Here is a 14,552-nt window from a genome sequence, read left to right as displayed (position 1 = left end):
TTATATTATTGCTAATGCAAATCATATTTTCTCACGATTTTCATCTGACACACCATGTAGCCCAAAGCACACACACACACATCAACTAACACACGACATGAAAATTATAATAATCGAGCCGTGCATACAAGCCAATAGCAGTATTTTGCTGACACTGATTTCACAAGGGATAAAAAAAAAAAAAAAACGCTCCCAGCAGGGCGGAGTTATTGCCTGAGAGCAGCAGTGCAGCCAGAACTGCACACAGAATCAGTTAGATTCAGTAACCTTGACCCAGTTTCCAGGCAGTTCCACCCTCAGTAGCTGTACGTGGTGGCCCATCGTACTAATGGAGACCTTATTATAGTGATGGAGCTGAGACATTACAGGGGGAGGGAAGCGGGAGAGGTGTTGATGTGGGAGAAAAATGGAAACAGGAGAGAAGAGACGAGGAGGAGTGATAACACCTGAACCAATAGATGTTTGAAACGGGTAGAGAGGAGATGGAAGAGACTGAGATGGGGGGGGGGGGGGGGGGGGGGAGAAAGTGGGTCGACATCTTTTGGGAACATGATGACATGTCACGACATGTCTGTCACTGAAATATACACACGGGCTCGCACCATGACTACATTCACAGTATAGTAGTGTTAATCCTTCCATCAGATGTGATTTAGATCTGATGATTTCCATTGAGAATAGAACATAAAACCATATGGAGTCACATCTCTAAAGCATGATTGAACCACATGGATCATTTGCACAAATTAACCAACATACACCCTTGTGTGTTCATTTGGGCTGCAACTGATGATTATTTTCATTATCAATTATTTTACCAATTACTTGATAAAATGTCTTTTCTCTAAATCATCAGTATAATTTCCCAGAGATTAAAGTAACATCTCATTTTGTCTGAATGAAGAAGAATCTAAAAAAAAATCAATTTACTATCATATATGATAAGGAAAAGTAACAAATCCCCACATTTTTGCTTGAAATATGACTAATTATTATATAATTGATTAATTATCAAAATAGTTGCCAATTAATTTCTAGTGTATCAACAAATCAAAAAAATGTACTCATTGTTTCAGCTCTAATGTCAATACATAAGTTGATAAGTGTTGCTAGGTTGTATAAATAAGCACATCTTATATCATTTACATAAGACAAAAGCCAAAAATTTGAGTGTTTGGCTGAGCAGCATTAACATGGAGGACATAAAGACACAATAATAAAAAAGAAAGACAAAACCTGCCAAGTTCAGTTAAATATGATGAGGGCTAGAGCGTAGCTGCTGTGGGTTAGATACTTTAATAGATATTATCAGTCATCCAAAGAAATCGGACACAGTATATGCAGAAAATTGGAATAGAGCATGCAAGCCTCAGCGTGAACATTTGACAGAGTTTCCTCATGTCCGCACACACACACACACACACACACTGGTCTGTCTGGCATCTCCATCACAGACTCAAATGTGCTCCTTTGTTGCTGAATATATGAACTAAACACAACACTAAACCCACCAGAGTTAGAGATCTGTTCCCTTCACTCATGTATCAAAGTCTCCATATAACACGTTTTTGTATGTTTGGTGTAGATGGTATCAGTCCACATTATGTTCAGTATGCCTCTATAAGAGACAATAGACTAGCCTTCATTACACAACCCCCACAGTCATAGAATACATACATTACCAACAGCTAGTCATTCCTAATGGACACCAGACTAGTAAATCATGTCAACCCACTCCCATTTACTGGCCCCTCATTTAATTAATTCACAGCCCATCTAAATTACCATCTGTGGATCCAAGAAGGAGAAATTAAATTCATCAGCTTTGGGTTTTAGCCAGCATTTGCTCCTTCTATACCAGGAGGTTTTATAGCAGCAGACATCCTGAGGTTGCCCTGAGGAAGGCAATTACCACACTTACAGTAATTCATAAGCTGCCTCTCCGACATGGTTCTCAGTTAGTTAATCATTTGTCTACCAGCGATGAAGGATGTTTGTTCCTCTATGAGGTTACAACTGACAATAACTGGCACACAGTTTTACAAATGAACTAATTCCAAAAAATGAATAATAGTTTGTAAGGTTTGTGACTATATGAAACACAAACTGAGTACTAATTTGACAATATTGGATTACATTACATGTGAAACATCAGCTGACATACCCAGAGTGACTTAATGTGAGTGTTGTAGTAGAATAAACTTCACTTCCTAGAGTCACGTGGAGTACCAGCACTAATTGTTTTTTTCAGTGTTGTGACACCGATATCAAGTTCTTAACTCTTAAAGGTGCAGTGTGCAGAATTTAGTGGCAGAAAAATATGTTTTAATTAGTGTATAATCACCTGAAAACAAGAACCATTGTGTTTTCGTTATCTTAGAATGAGCCCATCATATCTACGTAGGGGGCAGGTCCTCTTCCAGGGAGCCCGCCATGTTGTACCGCCATCTTTCTACAGTAGCCCCAAACAGACAAACCAAACACCGGCTCTAGAGAGGGCCTTTTGCATTTTTTGTGAGTTTTGCAGCCACTGTAGGTTCTCCTACACGTTTTTCAGATAGCTGCAATCTGCAACCTCACCGCTAGATGCCACTAAATCCTACACACTGATCCTTTAAGTTTTGGTGTCTCAGATGTGTGTTTGGGCACTTTTAGAAATCTGAGTTGTTTTTTAAGGTCATCCTTTTTAAGATTTTTTTGACATATTCACAACAGCAGCCACACATTTCACAGTGGCCAAGACAGGCCAGCCTGATAAACTTGGCAATAAATCAAGAGAGGGGGTTTTCCAGATTGGGCTGAGTCTGTCTGGCGGACTGCTGGACCTAGATCCTTTAATCAACCCTCTGGCCCAATGATTATCAACATTAATGCCCTGTGAATGCTCAGTGTGTGTATATACCCAGGGCTTGCATCTTGCTGTGTTGGGTAACTTAATTTGTAGGGTGTGTGTGTGTGTGCGTGTGTGTGTGTGTGTGTGTGTGACCTGCTGTGTGCATTTGTAGCATATAAGTATGCACACAACCATGCTAGCACATTTGAATGTAACACCACTAATGTGTGAATGTGTGCATGTGTTGTGCAGGACAGGAGGAGGGTGAAGGGGGGGGGGCAATTTGTGCCCATCCCTGCAGAGTGGATTAGCTCCTCCACCCCACCTCCCTCAACCCCAAGCTCTGTTCCAGTAATCACCAATCAGGTCCCTGTTTTCATCCTGAGAATGACATACACTCAAATCTCCAAACAGACAGATCTGGCAACACTGCAGACCTGGCAGCCCACGAGGTAGTAAAGCCAGTCAGTGAGGAAATAGGCGCAGTGGTCGGTTGTTTGGGCATCTGTGTGTGTGTGTGTGCGTGCGTGACTGCTGACTGGTGGTATTAAGCGATAACACTCACACCTGGTATGTCAGTAGTAGTCAGATGGACAGATGGGATGAGCGGAGTCAGGTTGGGTTGTTGCCACCAATCTGGGCTGGACGGACGACAAGAGATCTTCCTTTCTTTCTTTTTCTTCTTTTTAGTCCATTCTTTTTCTTCTTCTGTTCATCTTAAAACCCAGAAGAATACTTCATATGCTAAACACACCTAAAGGTAACTAGCACTTTGCTGTTTGACTTGTTTTTTGTTAGTATTTCTATGCAAAGAAGTCATTTAATCCCAGCATGATAAGAAGGGTAAATGTATTTGTTGAAATCATAGGTTGAAACTGATAGTGGAAAACATTTACAGCTGTTGTAAGCAACTGTTCATGTTTGCATGTAAGGATGATAATTAGATATTTATTCTGGCTTTACTTTCTCAACTACTTTGGTAATCATGCACTCCTGCTTCTCACACCTAAATTCTGCCTTAGCCGACACACCCTTTTAGACTTTTGCAGTTCTGTGTTCTAGCAAACACAAAAAGGGGTCCAAAGAAATGTAAAATGCTGCAGTAACACCTAAGGGAGAGCAGTTTTACTACTATTAATGGTCTCTGCCCCTCCCGGTGTGCTACTTGGCTGCAGTCGGTGGGGGGTCTAGGCAGTATGTTTGGTGTGCGTGTACTGGTGTGTGCTTGGGAGAGCGAAATGTTGCTGATGAAGTGAATCTGGTATCTTTAGAGCAGAGCCATGCAGCATTGTCTTTGTCTGGAGACCATTGACTGAGGGTGGGGAGGGAGTGTGTTTCCTCAAGGTCGTTCCTGCTTCGCTACACCCGTTTTGCATATGTATGTGTGCGCACGTGTGCATCTGTGAATGAGTGCCGGCATCTTTGCTGCAAAAACTGTACAATTTAGTCTGATTAGTAATCAAGTATTCATTCTTGAAAGTGGGAAAAAAAATCTGACTGAGCTGAATTGAGTTTTCTATGCAGAATAGCTGCAATCTGATTATTCTGCTTTGTTTCAATACACTTTGTTAAAACAAAATAAGCTACACTCTTGATGGCAGAAAATTGGTTTAATTAAAAAAAATGTATTTGGACTGAATATGAGGCTGAATGAATGTATTTTTTACAGTGTTGGCAAAAAGTGTAATCTGCAAAAGGAAATCTGCCAGCCATGCAGGTTCAGCCATGTGCTGTTTTTTGACTATTTGGGTCTGTTGAAGGCTACATATTGTAACTCTTACTGATGCATTATAGTCTTTTACAGTCTGCATATTTTTCCTTTGTTATTAGAAGAAAAACAACAGTGCTTGAAAGAAAATGTAATACTGGATGAGATTATTTTGTAAAATAGATATTTTTGCAGTGCAGTGTCCTCAAGCTGTTTGACCTTCCACTGTATTTTGATCTGATTCAGACATGGACACAACCTGGCACAGCAGTGGCCAGAAATCCCTCCAACATTTCCCACCCTGTCTAATTCATGTTGGCTGGTGAACTGCATGCTGGTGGTTGAGAACAGAAATAAATAACTGACCTCTATTTTATAAATTAGGTTAATGCCTTATTCACTCGATCCTCTCTGCTAACACAGGTACTATTGACTTTATTATGTGAGAGCAATATTAGCTTATTCAGCAGGTGAAAAGCCATGATGTTGGTTACACTTTCGTAGCTAACACATACATTGTTTTAGTGTGAAAGGTTCTTAAGGCTCTGGCTCTGAAATAAGTCAGGAAAGTGACACTTTCATTCAACTTGAACCTCAATCTTTCTTGGAAAGTGCTTTGCAGAAAACAAATATACAAATCCCTTGTACATTACTCTAGTGTAGGTTGAGCTATGAAGCATATTTTTCTTAGGAGGTTACTCTGTAAAATGGAGCAAGATTGGTGAATTATTTATACTCAGACTGGAGGATATAATTAATACTCATCACCCCAGGTTCTCTGTAAGTGCTAACAGAGACACCTGCTGGAGAAATATCTACAATGCAATTGTGTGGCAGGTGGGGTTGTGATTTTAGTGACACATAGGAGACATATAATATTCGTTCCCTTCAACAGCCCTTTAAAGTACGGCATCATTTAGCTGAATGATTTAATGTCACCCAATCCTGTGTTTTTTTAATCTTCTTCTTATTTGAATGTTTCTGCAGAATAACTACCTGGTGTTTATGGCAGAGCTGTTTTGGTGGTTTGAGGTGGTCAAGCCGTCTTTTGTGAAACCAAGAAGTTTGGACAATGAAAACACAGGTAAGTCTTTTTCTGATCTCACAATATCATTGAAAGAATTTGTGGAAGTGCAAGTAGTAAATTAAGCAAGTTGTAGACATTGGTGTGCTATATCTGAAATATGCACAAAGTAAAGCACTTATTGGAATAACTGATGTATAATGACATGTATCTATTGAGAAAGCACAGACTGACAAGTTATCTTTTTTTTTTTTCACCTCAGAGCCCTCATCCTTGTTGAAGAATATGCCATCCATCCCCATCTCCAAGGCAACTAAGAGGAGCTTCATGGAAAGACCCCCTAGTCCTGAAAGACCCAGGTATGTTATTCCAAAATTTAAGAACATATCTCATTGAATCCATGGTACTAAATTATACTTAATAAGACCAGCTTCTACAGCAAAACCCTTATCTGAATAAATTAAGGCTTGAAAAGACTAGGAATATATATAATGTATAACACGTCTTTAATTTTCTCTCTTTCACTTTCTAGTTTGCCTCTGCGACCCCAGCCTCGAAACACAGGTGATTTTTTTTTCTGACTTACTTTCTAAATTTAGTGTTATAGAAGCTAATTCATTTTAGATATGCTGAGAACAAAATGATTACAGTCTTATCTTCTTACATGTACATGTTGACAAATTGCATTATCAGAAAATAAACCCAGATACACAGTACTTTACACCAAACCAAAATACTGGTTACATCAAAATATTATTATTTTTCTTACTTCTTTACTTACATGTCATCCAGGAGATATCAAGAGGTCAACCTCAATGTCCTTTGTCGATGGCAACCTCGGTACCTGGCCCAAAGAGAAAAGGTTAGTAATACAGCAGTCCTCTCTCAGTGTTTCTTACCAAAAAATGTAATCTCTCAGATCATTCCTTGTCCTGTAGGGATTAGGACAAGCATATTGTATTTACTTCTTTACAATAAATAATAAAAATTAAATAAAATAAAATGAAAAATAAAAATAAAATTTGTTAGCAGTACAAATACATTTTGTTTTTGTTAGATTTTGTTACAGATTCTTGTCTCTTTTCTCAGGTCTGGGCCTTATGGAGTGTCTTTTGACATCCCCTTTGACAAAGAGGATTCTGCTCCTGGCCCTTTTTCCTCCACACGTGGTATGGTGAGGTCTGTCAGCACTGATGATGGTTCTGGTTTTAAGGTCCACCACCTGCCCCGTGGAATGAAGCGCAACTTGTCCTTCCAGCCAGTGAATGGCCAGAGCGTTGGCATTGAAGAGGAGGGTTGCCCAGACAGCCTAGCTGGTATGGGGCCTGAGAGGCGAGCCTTCCCCAATGGACATGGCAATGTCTTGGCAACAGCTCCCTCCATGGAAGAGGCCCTCCAGATCATCCACAGCCCTAGCAGGCCCCCAGTGGAAGGGATCAACAATGGCTTCTTCCTACACAGTCAGAGCCATGGGGCTGGTGTTGGTGGCTTGGAGCCGGTGTCAGAGGTGGACTCCAAAGGGCCTCTGAGCACCACAGACACCACAGAGGTGGACACTGGTATCCATATCCAAACAGAAGACATGTTGGATGAGGATTCCTCTCTGAAAGACTGCTCTGTGAACATGGACTTGGATATGGACACGCCAAGCCCTTGCCCGAGCAGTCAGAGCAAATCCCCCTCAGGAGTAAAGATGACCAGTTTCGCAGAACAGAAGATGAAGAAGATCAATCCATCAGCGCCGGACTCAGGAAGAGGCAGCAGCAGCTCCCTGAAGACTACTCCAGAGGGCTCCGAGTTTGGTCTCCCATTATCTGTCTCCTGGGCCCCGACCCCTGAGCACAGCCCCGTCCATCAACAAACCACACCAACCCTCACTGCTCAAGCATCACCCACACCTGTACAACTTCCACCCAATGACCCCGCTCAGGTCATGGCTACAGAGATGGTTCAGCTGAGGATGCGGCTGGAGGAGAAACGGAAAGCCATCGAAGCACAGAAGAAGAAAGTGGAGGCCGCTTTCACAAGGCATCGGCAAAAGATGGGTCACTCTGCGTTTCTCAATGTGGTAAAGAGGAAAGGCGATGGGGCTGCTAGTGGAGAGGAAGGAGGGAAAATTGAGGGAGAAGGCAAGGCTTTAAGCACAAGTCCTACCTTTAAATTTGGGAGGAGCAAGGCCGACACACCTGATGGGGCAGAGCAAAGCAGCACAAGCTCTTGTTGGCAAAAGTCACCTGGTGGAGGAGAGGAGGGTGGGCAAAGCCCTGCTCAGCTAACCGAGGTGGATCTTTCTGAGTATACACGTTCTATTGAGAAACTCAACCATTCCTTAGCGTTCCTTCAGACTGAGATGCAGCGACTTGCTCAGCAGCAAGAAGTGATCATGGCCATGAGGGAGCAACAGCATCAGCAGGCGTGGGTCATCCCTCCTCCACATACAAACCCTTCGCCACAAAAACATAGCCGAGCCGTTACTCGATCCTCAGGACCCTCTTCCCCCGCTGACTCCCCTCGTTCCACCCACCGCTCTCCAACCAGCATCAAACGCAAATCTGCCTCCTTCCACTCACGCAATCCCCGCGCCACTCGACCCAGTGAGCTCAAGCTGGCCCCCTACAATCGAGTCCTAACTGCTCCGCAATCTGTCGACAGTATCCCGAGACTACGGCGGTTTTCTCCCTGCCAGCCCTTGGCAAGTTCCTTTGTTTACATGGGGGAGAAACCAGCAGCCACAAATCCAGAGACAGTAGCCTCAGATGGAGATAAAAATAAGGAGACAGATTCACTCCTTTCCCCTGAGAGGGAGCTCACCAGTATATGTGTAGCCAGCTCACCCCCCAGCTCACCCAAACTACAGAGCAAAAGAGAACAAACAGAAGTAGATTCAAATGCCAAAACCCAGGAAGTCAAAGCTGACAGCCAGTCCAAGACCACTGACATGGAAACAGACAGCCAGAAAGCTGCTCAGAAGCCAAGTGTAGATATCAAACCTACAGTAGAGTCATCATTCCCTGAGGTTCTGTCTCACCCTGTGGTAGAGACCTTTACAGTGACACCGACAGAGATCCCTCCCCAGCCAGAAGTCAAGAGCAGCTTGATTGAGGTTCCGCTGTCAGTCGTGAAGCCTCTGGAGGACCTGGCATTTGATGATGGTTTGGAGATGGAGCAAGGTACCGTGGAAGGCCAGGATGAGGAACAGAAGATATGCCGTGGCTTCTTCTTCAAGGTAGGCTGTTGTTTCGGAAAATGTTTGTCACTTTACTACACAAAGAATAAGTGAAACTTTCATTAAATTCATTTCACACAAGACGTTTGCCTGAAAATGTATCTGCTGAGGTTTCTTTACCTTGAAAAGCAGTGATATTATTCTTAAAGACAGCAATTACACTTTTGAACCTGCGGCAGCCGTATTTGTTTTTCTTAGGAAACTGTCTTGTTCCTAACATGATGATGATGAAGCGCTCAGGAAACATGCTGGCTGAACATAGAATCAGCTTTCCATTTATGGTTTGTAAGATTGCTTGCTAGCTGTGGTCTGGGCTTCGATGTAGGTCATAAAACTGGGGCTGCTGTGAATAATTCAGGCACAGCTGTGGAAATGTGGGGTTGTAGAGGCGTTGAATAGATTGTGAGGGTGGAGAACGAGGGATGAGCAAGGAACATTCACATTAAATAAAAGTCTAGATCAAATGGATTTGTATTGAATTAATCAGACTGGCAACAACTTAATTCAAATTAAAATTGTTCTTGCAATGGTAATATTTACAGTACATTCATACATATTCATGCAACTTACATTTTTTGCAGAGAGACATGGCCAAAACATATAAATTTATCCAGGAAAAAAAATCTTGTGGTTCTTTAGTACAACACAATAATATAGAAACTGAATAATAGAAGAGTCTAGAAAGAATGCAGTGATACTTTTACAGGCCCAGAAAAAACACTCAACTACTGTGTTGCCTCTACCAGCATTTTTACCGTCTCATTTAATTATAGAAAGGGGAGATGACATTTCACAATAACCGCTCAAAGTTTTGGATTTTCTCATTCATTACATAAAATTAGATTAGTAAAAAGTATTTAAGGATACAATAATGCCACTCAGCTCAGCTTCTTAATCTGTGTCACAACAGGTTTGTTAAATGAACAGCAGGTACAAAACAGTAAAATACAGCAAAAAGTTCACTAAATGTTATTGATTTTCATTCTGTGTGAGGTGGCTGACTTTGTTTCCTAAATGTTTAAGGCGGATGGAAAGGCTGAGGAGAACATGGCTCAGAAGAGGGCAGCACTGCTGGAGAAAAGGTTGAGGAGGGAGAAGGAGAGCCAGCAGAGGAAGATGCAGCTGGAAGCTGAGCTGGAGCAAAAGAAGGAGGAAGCTCGGTATGCTCACACATCTGCAAAAGTCCATACAAAGTTTCATAGCACACAGATATAGGAACGCCATCTATCATATATCTTTGCTGTCTTTTCTAATGTGATGAAATAATTCCACTTGTTTTGACTGCAGTTAAATGAGTTTTTTTTTTTTGGAAAAACATGTAAATATCTTAAAACAAGACATACAAATTAGATAATTCCACCACTATCAGGAAAATGACCCTTGACTCATGCTCTTAAATAAAGTAATTTTGTGGTAGAAGTAAGTGTAAGTGTTACTGGCATCGTGGGTATTTCCACATATCTTCCTAAAAAAAGATTTTAAAGAGGTCATGGCATGATATCTCATTGAATCTTTTGAAGTATTTCTTATCATTTCTCTTGCTGTCCTTCCATCCCTCTGTTCTGTCTCTTCAGATTGAAAGCAGAGGAGGAGCGTGTCAGGAAGGAAGAGGACAAGGCGAGAAAAGAGTTCATCAAGCAGGAGTACCTCAGGAGGAAGCAGCTGAAGCTGATGGAGGACATGGACACCGTCATTAAACCTCGACCAGCTGGTGGGGCTAAACAGAGGCGGGGCCGACCCAAGTCTATCCATCGCGATAGCATGGACTCCCCCAAAACCCCTGTCAGAGCCGCCACAGGTAACCATGGAGACGACCCTCACACGGAGAGGTCAAGGTCATCCCATCTGTCAAATCTGTCACACCTGCTGCCACTTTGCTTTGTGCCACTGCAACTTATCACATTCCTGACGTCTCCTCAAATAAGTTATTCTGGTTCTAGTAACATCAAATTTAATTATCTCGTTTGGTTAATTTGAGCTTTAAATTTGATGAATTAATTGAGATATTTGTATTGAGATTGGCATAGATATTGGATGATATAGATTTTGGGTCATAGCGACACCACATGATCTGTCTAATATCTAACAGGAAATAATATCAATCAATAATGTTTTTTGTGTTGTATCCGAAATCTATCAACGCCAAAATATAGAGCTTGGAATTTAACATGTTGACATCCTGAAGGAGCAATGCAATACCACTGTGTGCATTTGTATGGATTAATGTGTACATTTTACTATGTATTTCATAAGGTGAATTAATTAATATTTATGCATGTATTATTCATCATGTCTACATAATTTAGTGTATGATACTGAATGTGAGAGTTCTTTTTTTTTTAGTCGTAGCACCGAGACTGCATTGCTCTGTGACAGGGTTGGCACAAAACACAGTGTCCAGCCTGCTCATGTTGTCATTCGTGGTGTCGGTGTAACCATGTTGTCGTGCTGTGCCCCATCTCGTTATCTCACATCCAGGTTCACGCCAACGTGTCTTTTCAGTCTCCAGCTTGTCCCTGGCTTCCCTCAACTTGGGAGACAGCGATAGTGTTCACTCTGAGAAGAGAGCGCCAAGGTGAGATTTTTATAAGTCTTTAAGTGCTGGTGTAACCTGTGTAATTAGTGGAATGTGTTTAGTAAGACATTATGAAAAAGGTCAAAGATAGAAGTCCACAAAATCTTTTAAGTGAAAAAAAAAGCCTGCAATTATTTGGCATCTTGCTCATGTTGGGAGTAAATCAACATTTAACTTGGCTCATTTGTAATTACAGTTACTAAGCCACAGTAAATGAACAAGAATGAACAGAAAATTAGTGCAGTACTATTTCCTCTTGGGTTCAAATCGATGATGTCGCAGCAGGTGTTTTGCCTTCAACAGCTGTTGTAAAACTCCTGCTGGGATATTACTGATCAGGGTGTGACCAAACATGTAGCATGCTGGAGATGCTCATGTTTTAACACTATTAAAAGACTGTGTGACCCCTGAAAACATTGACAACTTTTGACTAATTTTGTGTCTTTAACATTTCATTGTTCATGTACTATAATCCTTATACTTTCTTACGTTTTTGTCTTTTCAAAGCCAAACTGTCCAGACTAACTCCAGTCAACAGTTCTAACATTTTGTCCTGTATTCTTCCTATTTTCCTTCTTTTACTACTTTCTTTCCTGTTGTTTCACACATGTCAGAAGTGCTAGTTTAGCCGCTGGCAGTCTCTTCTACTTTCTGAGCTCTCCTAAACTGAGAAGGAGAAGGTTAGTTTCTGCTTGGCAGTAAAATCTTAAGGCGCTTCATGCTGTTCCAGGCACAATCCTGCACTGAAACCCTGTCCCCACACTGGGTTTTATTATGGATTGATCAAGCACTTAAAGGAGAAGCAACACATTTTTTCTTTTGTTTCTAAAGACGCTCAAGACTAACTTGAAAGTCCTAGTCTAATGCTACGCTTTTAGCAGCATCACCATCACCAAACAATTTCTTTTTCCACTAACCCTTCCGCTTGTGTCTTCCTCACCAATTCTCTTCACCAACACTCCTGATCTGGCTTTTTTACACCCAGTAGAACATCACAGTGAATGAATAAGCTTTGTTCAGAGCAATTATATAGAGTACATCCTGCATACTGTAAAACAACCATCTTAATAAGTCATTTAACCCTACATTGTGTCTTCAAATCTGCCCATAACAAAAAATGACATCTTGAAACAAGTAGAGATATCCATCTTATTCAAGATACTAGTTACTTGGTGTCAGTTGTTCTCAAAACATGTGAAGATACATTGGATCCATATTTGATTTTCATATCTTGTTGCCAGATTTGAGCCTTTTTGGAGCAATAAAAAGAATGCTTAAGTGACTTGTTAATTCGGAAAGTTTTGTACAAAATGCACAACAAGTACATTTGAGCAAAATTTGGCTTTAGTTGCTCTTACATTACATTTTCCCTGCTCATCCACTTTTCACATCATTTTTTAGGTGAAAAAGTTTGTTTTGCAAATGCATTACACTGTAATTACTGTGTAATAAGAAGTATTAGAAATATTATTGTTTATTACAGCACCAAAGTATACCAGTTACACATAAAGTAGTACCAGTCCAAAGAGCAACTAAATGCCAAGTGCTGCACTATAATTTATTGACCTATTTATCGACCCTAAATGCACCAGACTGCTTCACATCACTGCACTCACTGCCTGTGCTTGCAAGCTTTGCTGCTTTACTACTTACTGCAAGGATGTAGTATGACAAGCCCACTTAAAATCCTTGCTGTTGATGATCACATGAATTATTCGAGTGTGCTTTGTACTGCGTGCTGAAATAGTGCGCACACTTTCCTCCAAAAGTAACTGATAAATCTATGCAAACAAGATGTAAACAGAGTGGGGAAAATGACACCAGCCACCTGCCAAAAACTGCTGTTTTGCAATGGCTGCTAGGATACATTTTTGAAGATGGCTCTGTATTTCAAAATATCTAGTTGGCTTGTATATTAGTACAGTAGTTTATTGCCCTGCTTACAGTATAATTTGCTGAATTTGAAGGAGCAGCACCAATGCACATGGGTGATGTAATACTCTATATGTGTGTCCATGTGTGTATTTTCTAGGCCAGATTCTGCAGATGGCTTCCTGTCCCCAAGTCGCTCCAGCAGCAGGAATGGAGAAAAGGACTGGGAAAACGGATCCACAACCTCCTCCGTTACATCCAACACAGAGTACACTGGTAGGTCAGCTCAATACATCTCCTCTATGGTAGTGATTTGTATTTGTTAAACTAGCAGACATTATACTATTATAAAGATGCTAAAAGCTAACATTAACTAATGTTAGGGAATAACATGATAGACCTTAAGTTCTTATTTTACGTTGAGTTTAATTAAGATCTTCTTCTGTAATTTTTGTCTCTAGCTCAGCTGATATTGTAATACTGTAGGACTGTTTAGATTTTTATCTTTTTAACATTGTATTTTGTTTTTTGTCCAAAGTTGAGTTATCCTTTTTCCTCACTGTCTTCATGGTGGGATTGAATTGTTTCCTGCTGTGTGAGCAATTATTTCTCCTTTGAATGCTGCATCAAATTACTTTGATAGACTACTTAATAACATATGAATACGCTACCAGTAGACCATCTTCATAAATGATTTATCAAAAGTAAGATTAAAAATAGGATGGGAAGTATTTTCTTTGACACGAGTGGAGTGGTTGCTATGACAACAGTCCCGTCCTGATGATCTCTCCTCTGTGCTCATTCAGGACCGAAGTTGTACAAGGAGCCCAGTGCCAAATCTAACAAGCACATCATCCAGAACGCCCTCTCCCACTGCTGCCTCGCTGGCAAGGTTAATGAGGGGCAAAAGAACAAGATCCTGGAGGTAACAACATTTTTGTCTTGGTTAATTCACTGGAGGGATGAGGGATGTCTTTACTGATGGGGCATACCATATACCTTCAACATCATGGCTTTATGTCTGACATGGAATCTCTTCCTACTTCTCCTATTGTTTTTTTATTGGTTTAAAATACAGGTACAGTACATACACCTCCAAAAAAGCATATATGAGGTTAATTTCATTCCTTATTATTTTGAGGACAAAAATCATAGAGCATGAGTAGGAGAGCAGTATTCCAAAAAAAACACCCAAAAAATCTCAATAGTATGGCCTTAATTTTTTTTTTTTTTCTTATGCGAATGCATTTCTGCAAAAAAGACTTCATCTCAGCACATTAAGAGTGGCATTATTAAGTCAAAAGTCAACAAACT

At 40.8% G+C, this 14,552-nt stretch overlaps 1 protein-coding gene across 3 annotated transcripts in view; it reads left to right on the top strand.

The window, feature by feature from the left end:
- camsap2a (calmodulin regulated spectrin-associated protein family, member 2a) overlaps window positions 1-14,552 on the top strand; it is a 50,815-nt gene that overhangs the window by 33,324 nt on the left and 2,939 nt on the right. For 2 of the 3 annotated variants that reach the window (XM_044361382.1, XM_044361380.1), the window contains 10 exons: window positions 5,529-5,625; window positions 5,828-5,924; window positions 6,098-6,129; window positions 6,358-6,427; window positions 6,655-8,791; window positions 9,815-9,951; window positions 10,366-10,589; window positions 11,270-11,366; window positions 13,399-13,514; window positions 14,045-14,163. In XM_044361382.1, coding sequence (XP_044217317.1) covers window positions 5,529-5,625; window positions 5,828-5,924; window positions 6,098-6,129; window positions 6,358-6,427; window positions 6,655-8,791; window positions 9,815-9,951; window positions 10,366-10,589; window positions 11,270-11,366; window positions 13,399-13,514; window positions 14,045-14,163 — 3,126 coding nt within the window. The remainder of the gene's footprint in view (window positions 1-5,528; window positions 5,626-5,827; window positions 5,925-6,097; window positions 6,130-6,357; window positions 6,428-6,654; window positions 8,792-9,814; window positions 9,952-10,365; window positions 10,590-11,269; window positions 11,367-13,398; window positions 13,515-14,044; window positions 14,164-14,552) is intronic. The other variant, XM_044361381.1, reaches the window with a different exon arrangement.

The sequence above is a fragment of the Thunnus albacares genome, chromosome 9 (assembly GCF_914725855.1).
Source record: "Thunnus albacares chromosome 9, fThuAlb1.1, whole genome shotgun sequence".
In the NCBI taxonomy this organism is placed as follows: Eukaryota; Metazoa; Chordata; class Actinopteri; order Scombriformes; family Scombridae; genus Thunnus; species Thunnus albacares.
Note: the sequence above shows the minus strand (reverse complement) of the source record. Positions and strands in the feature narration are given on the sequence as shown.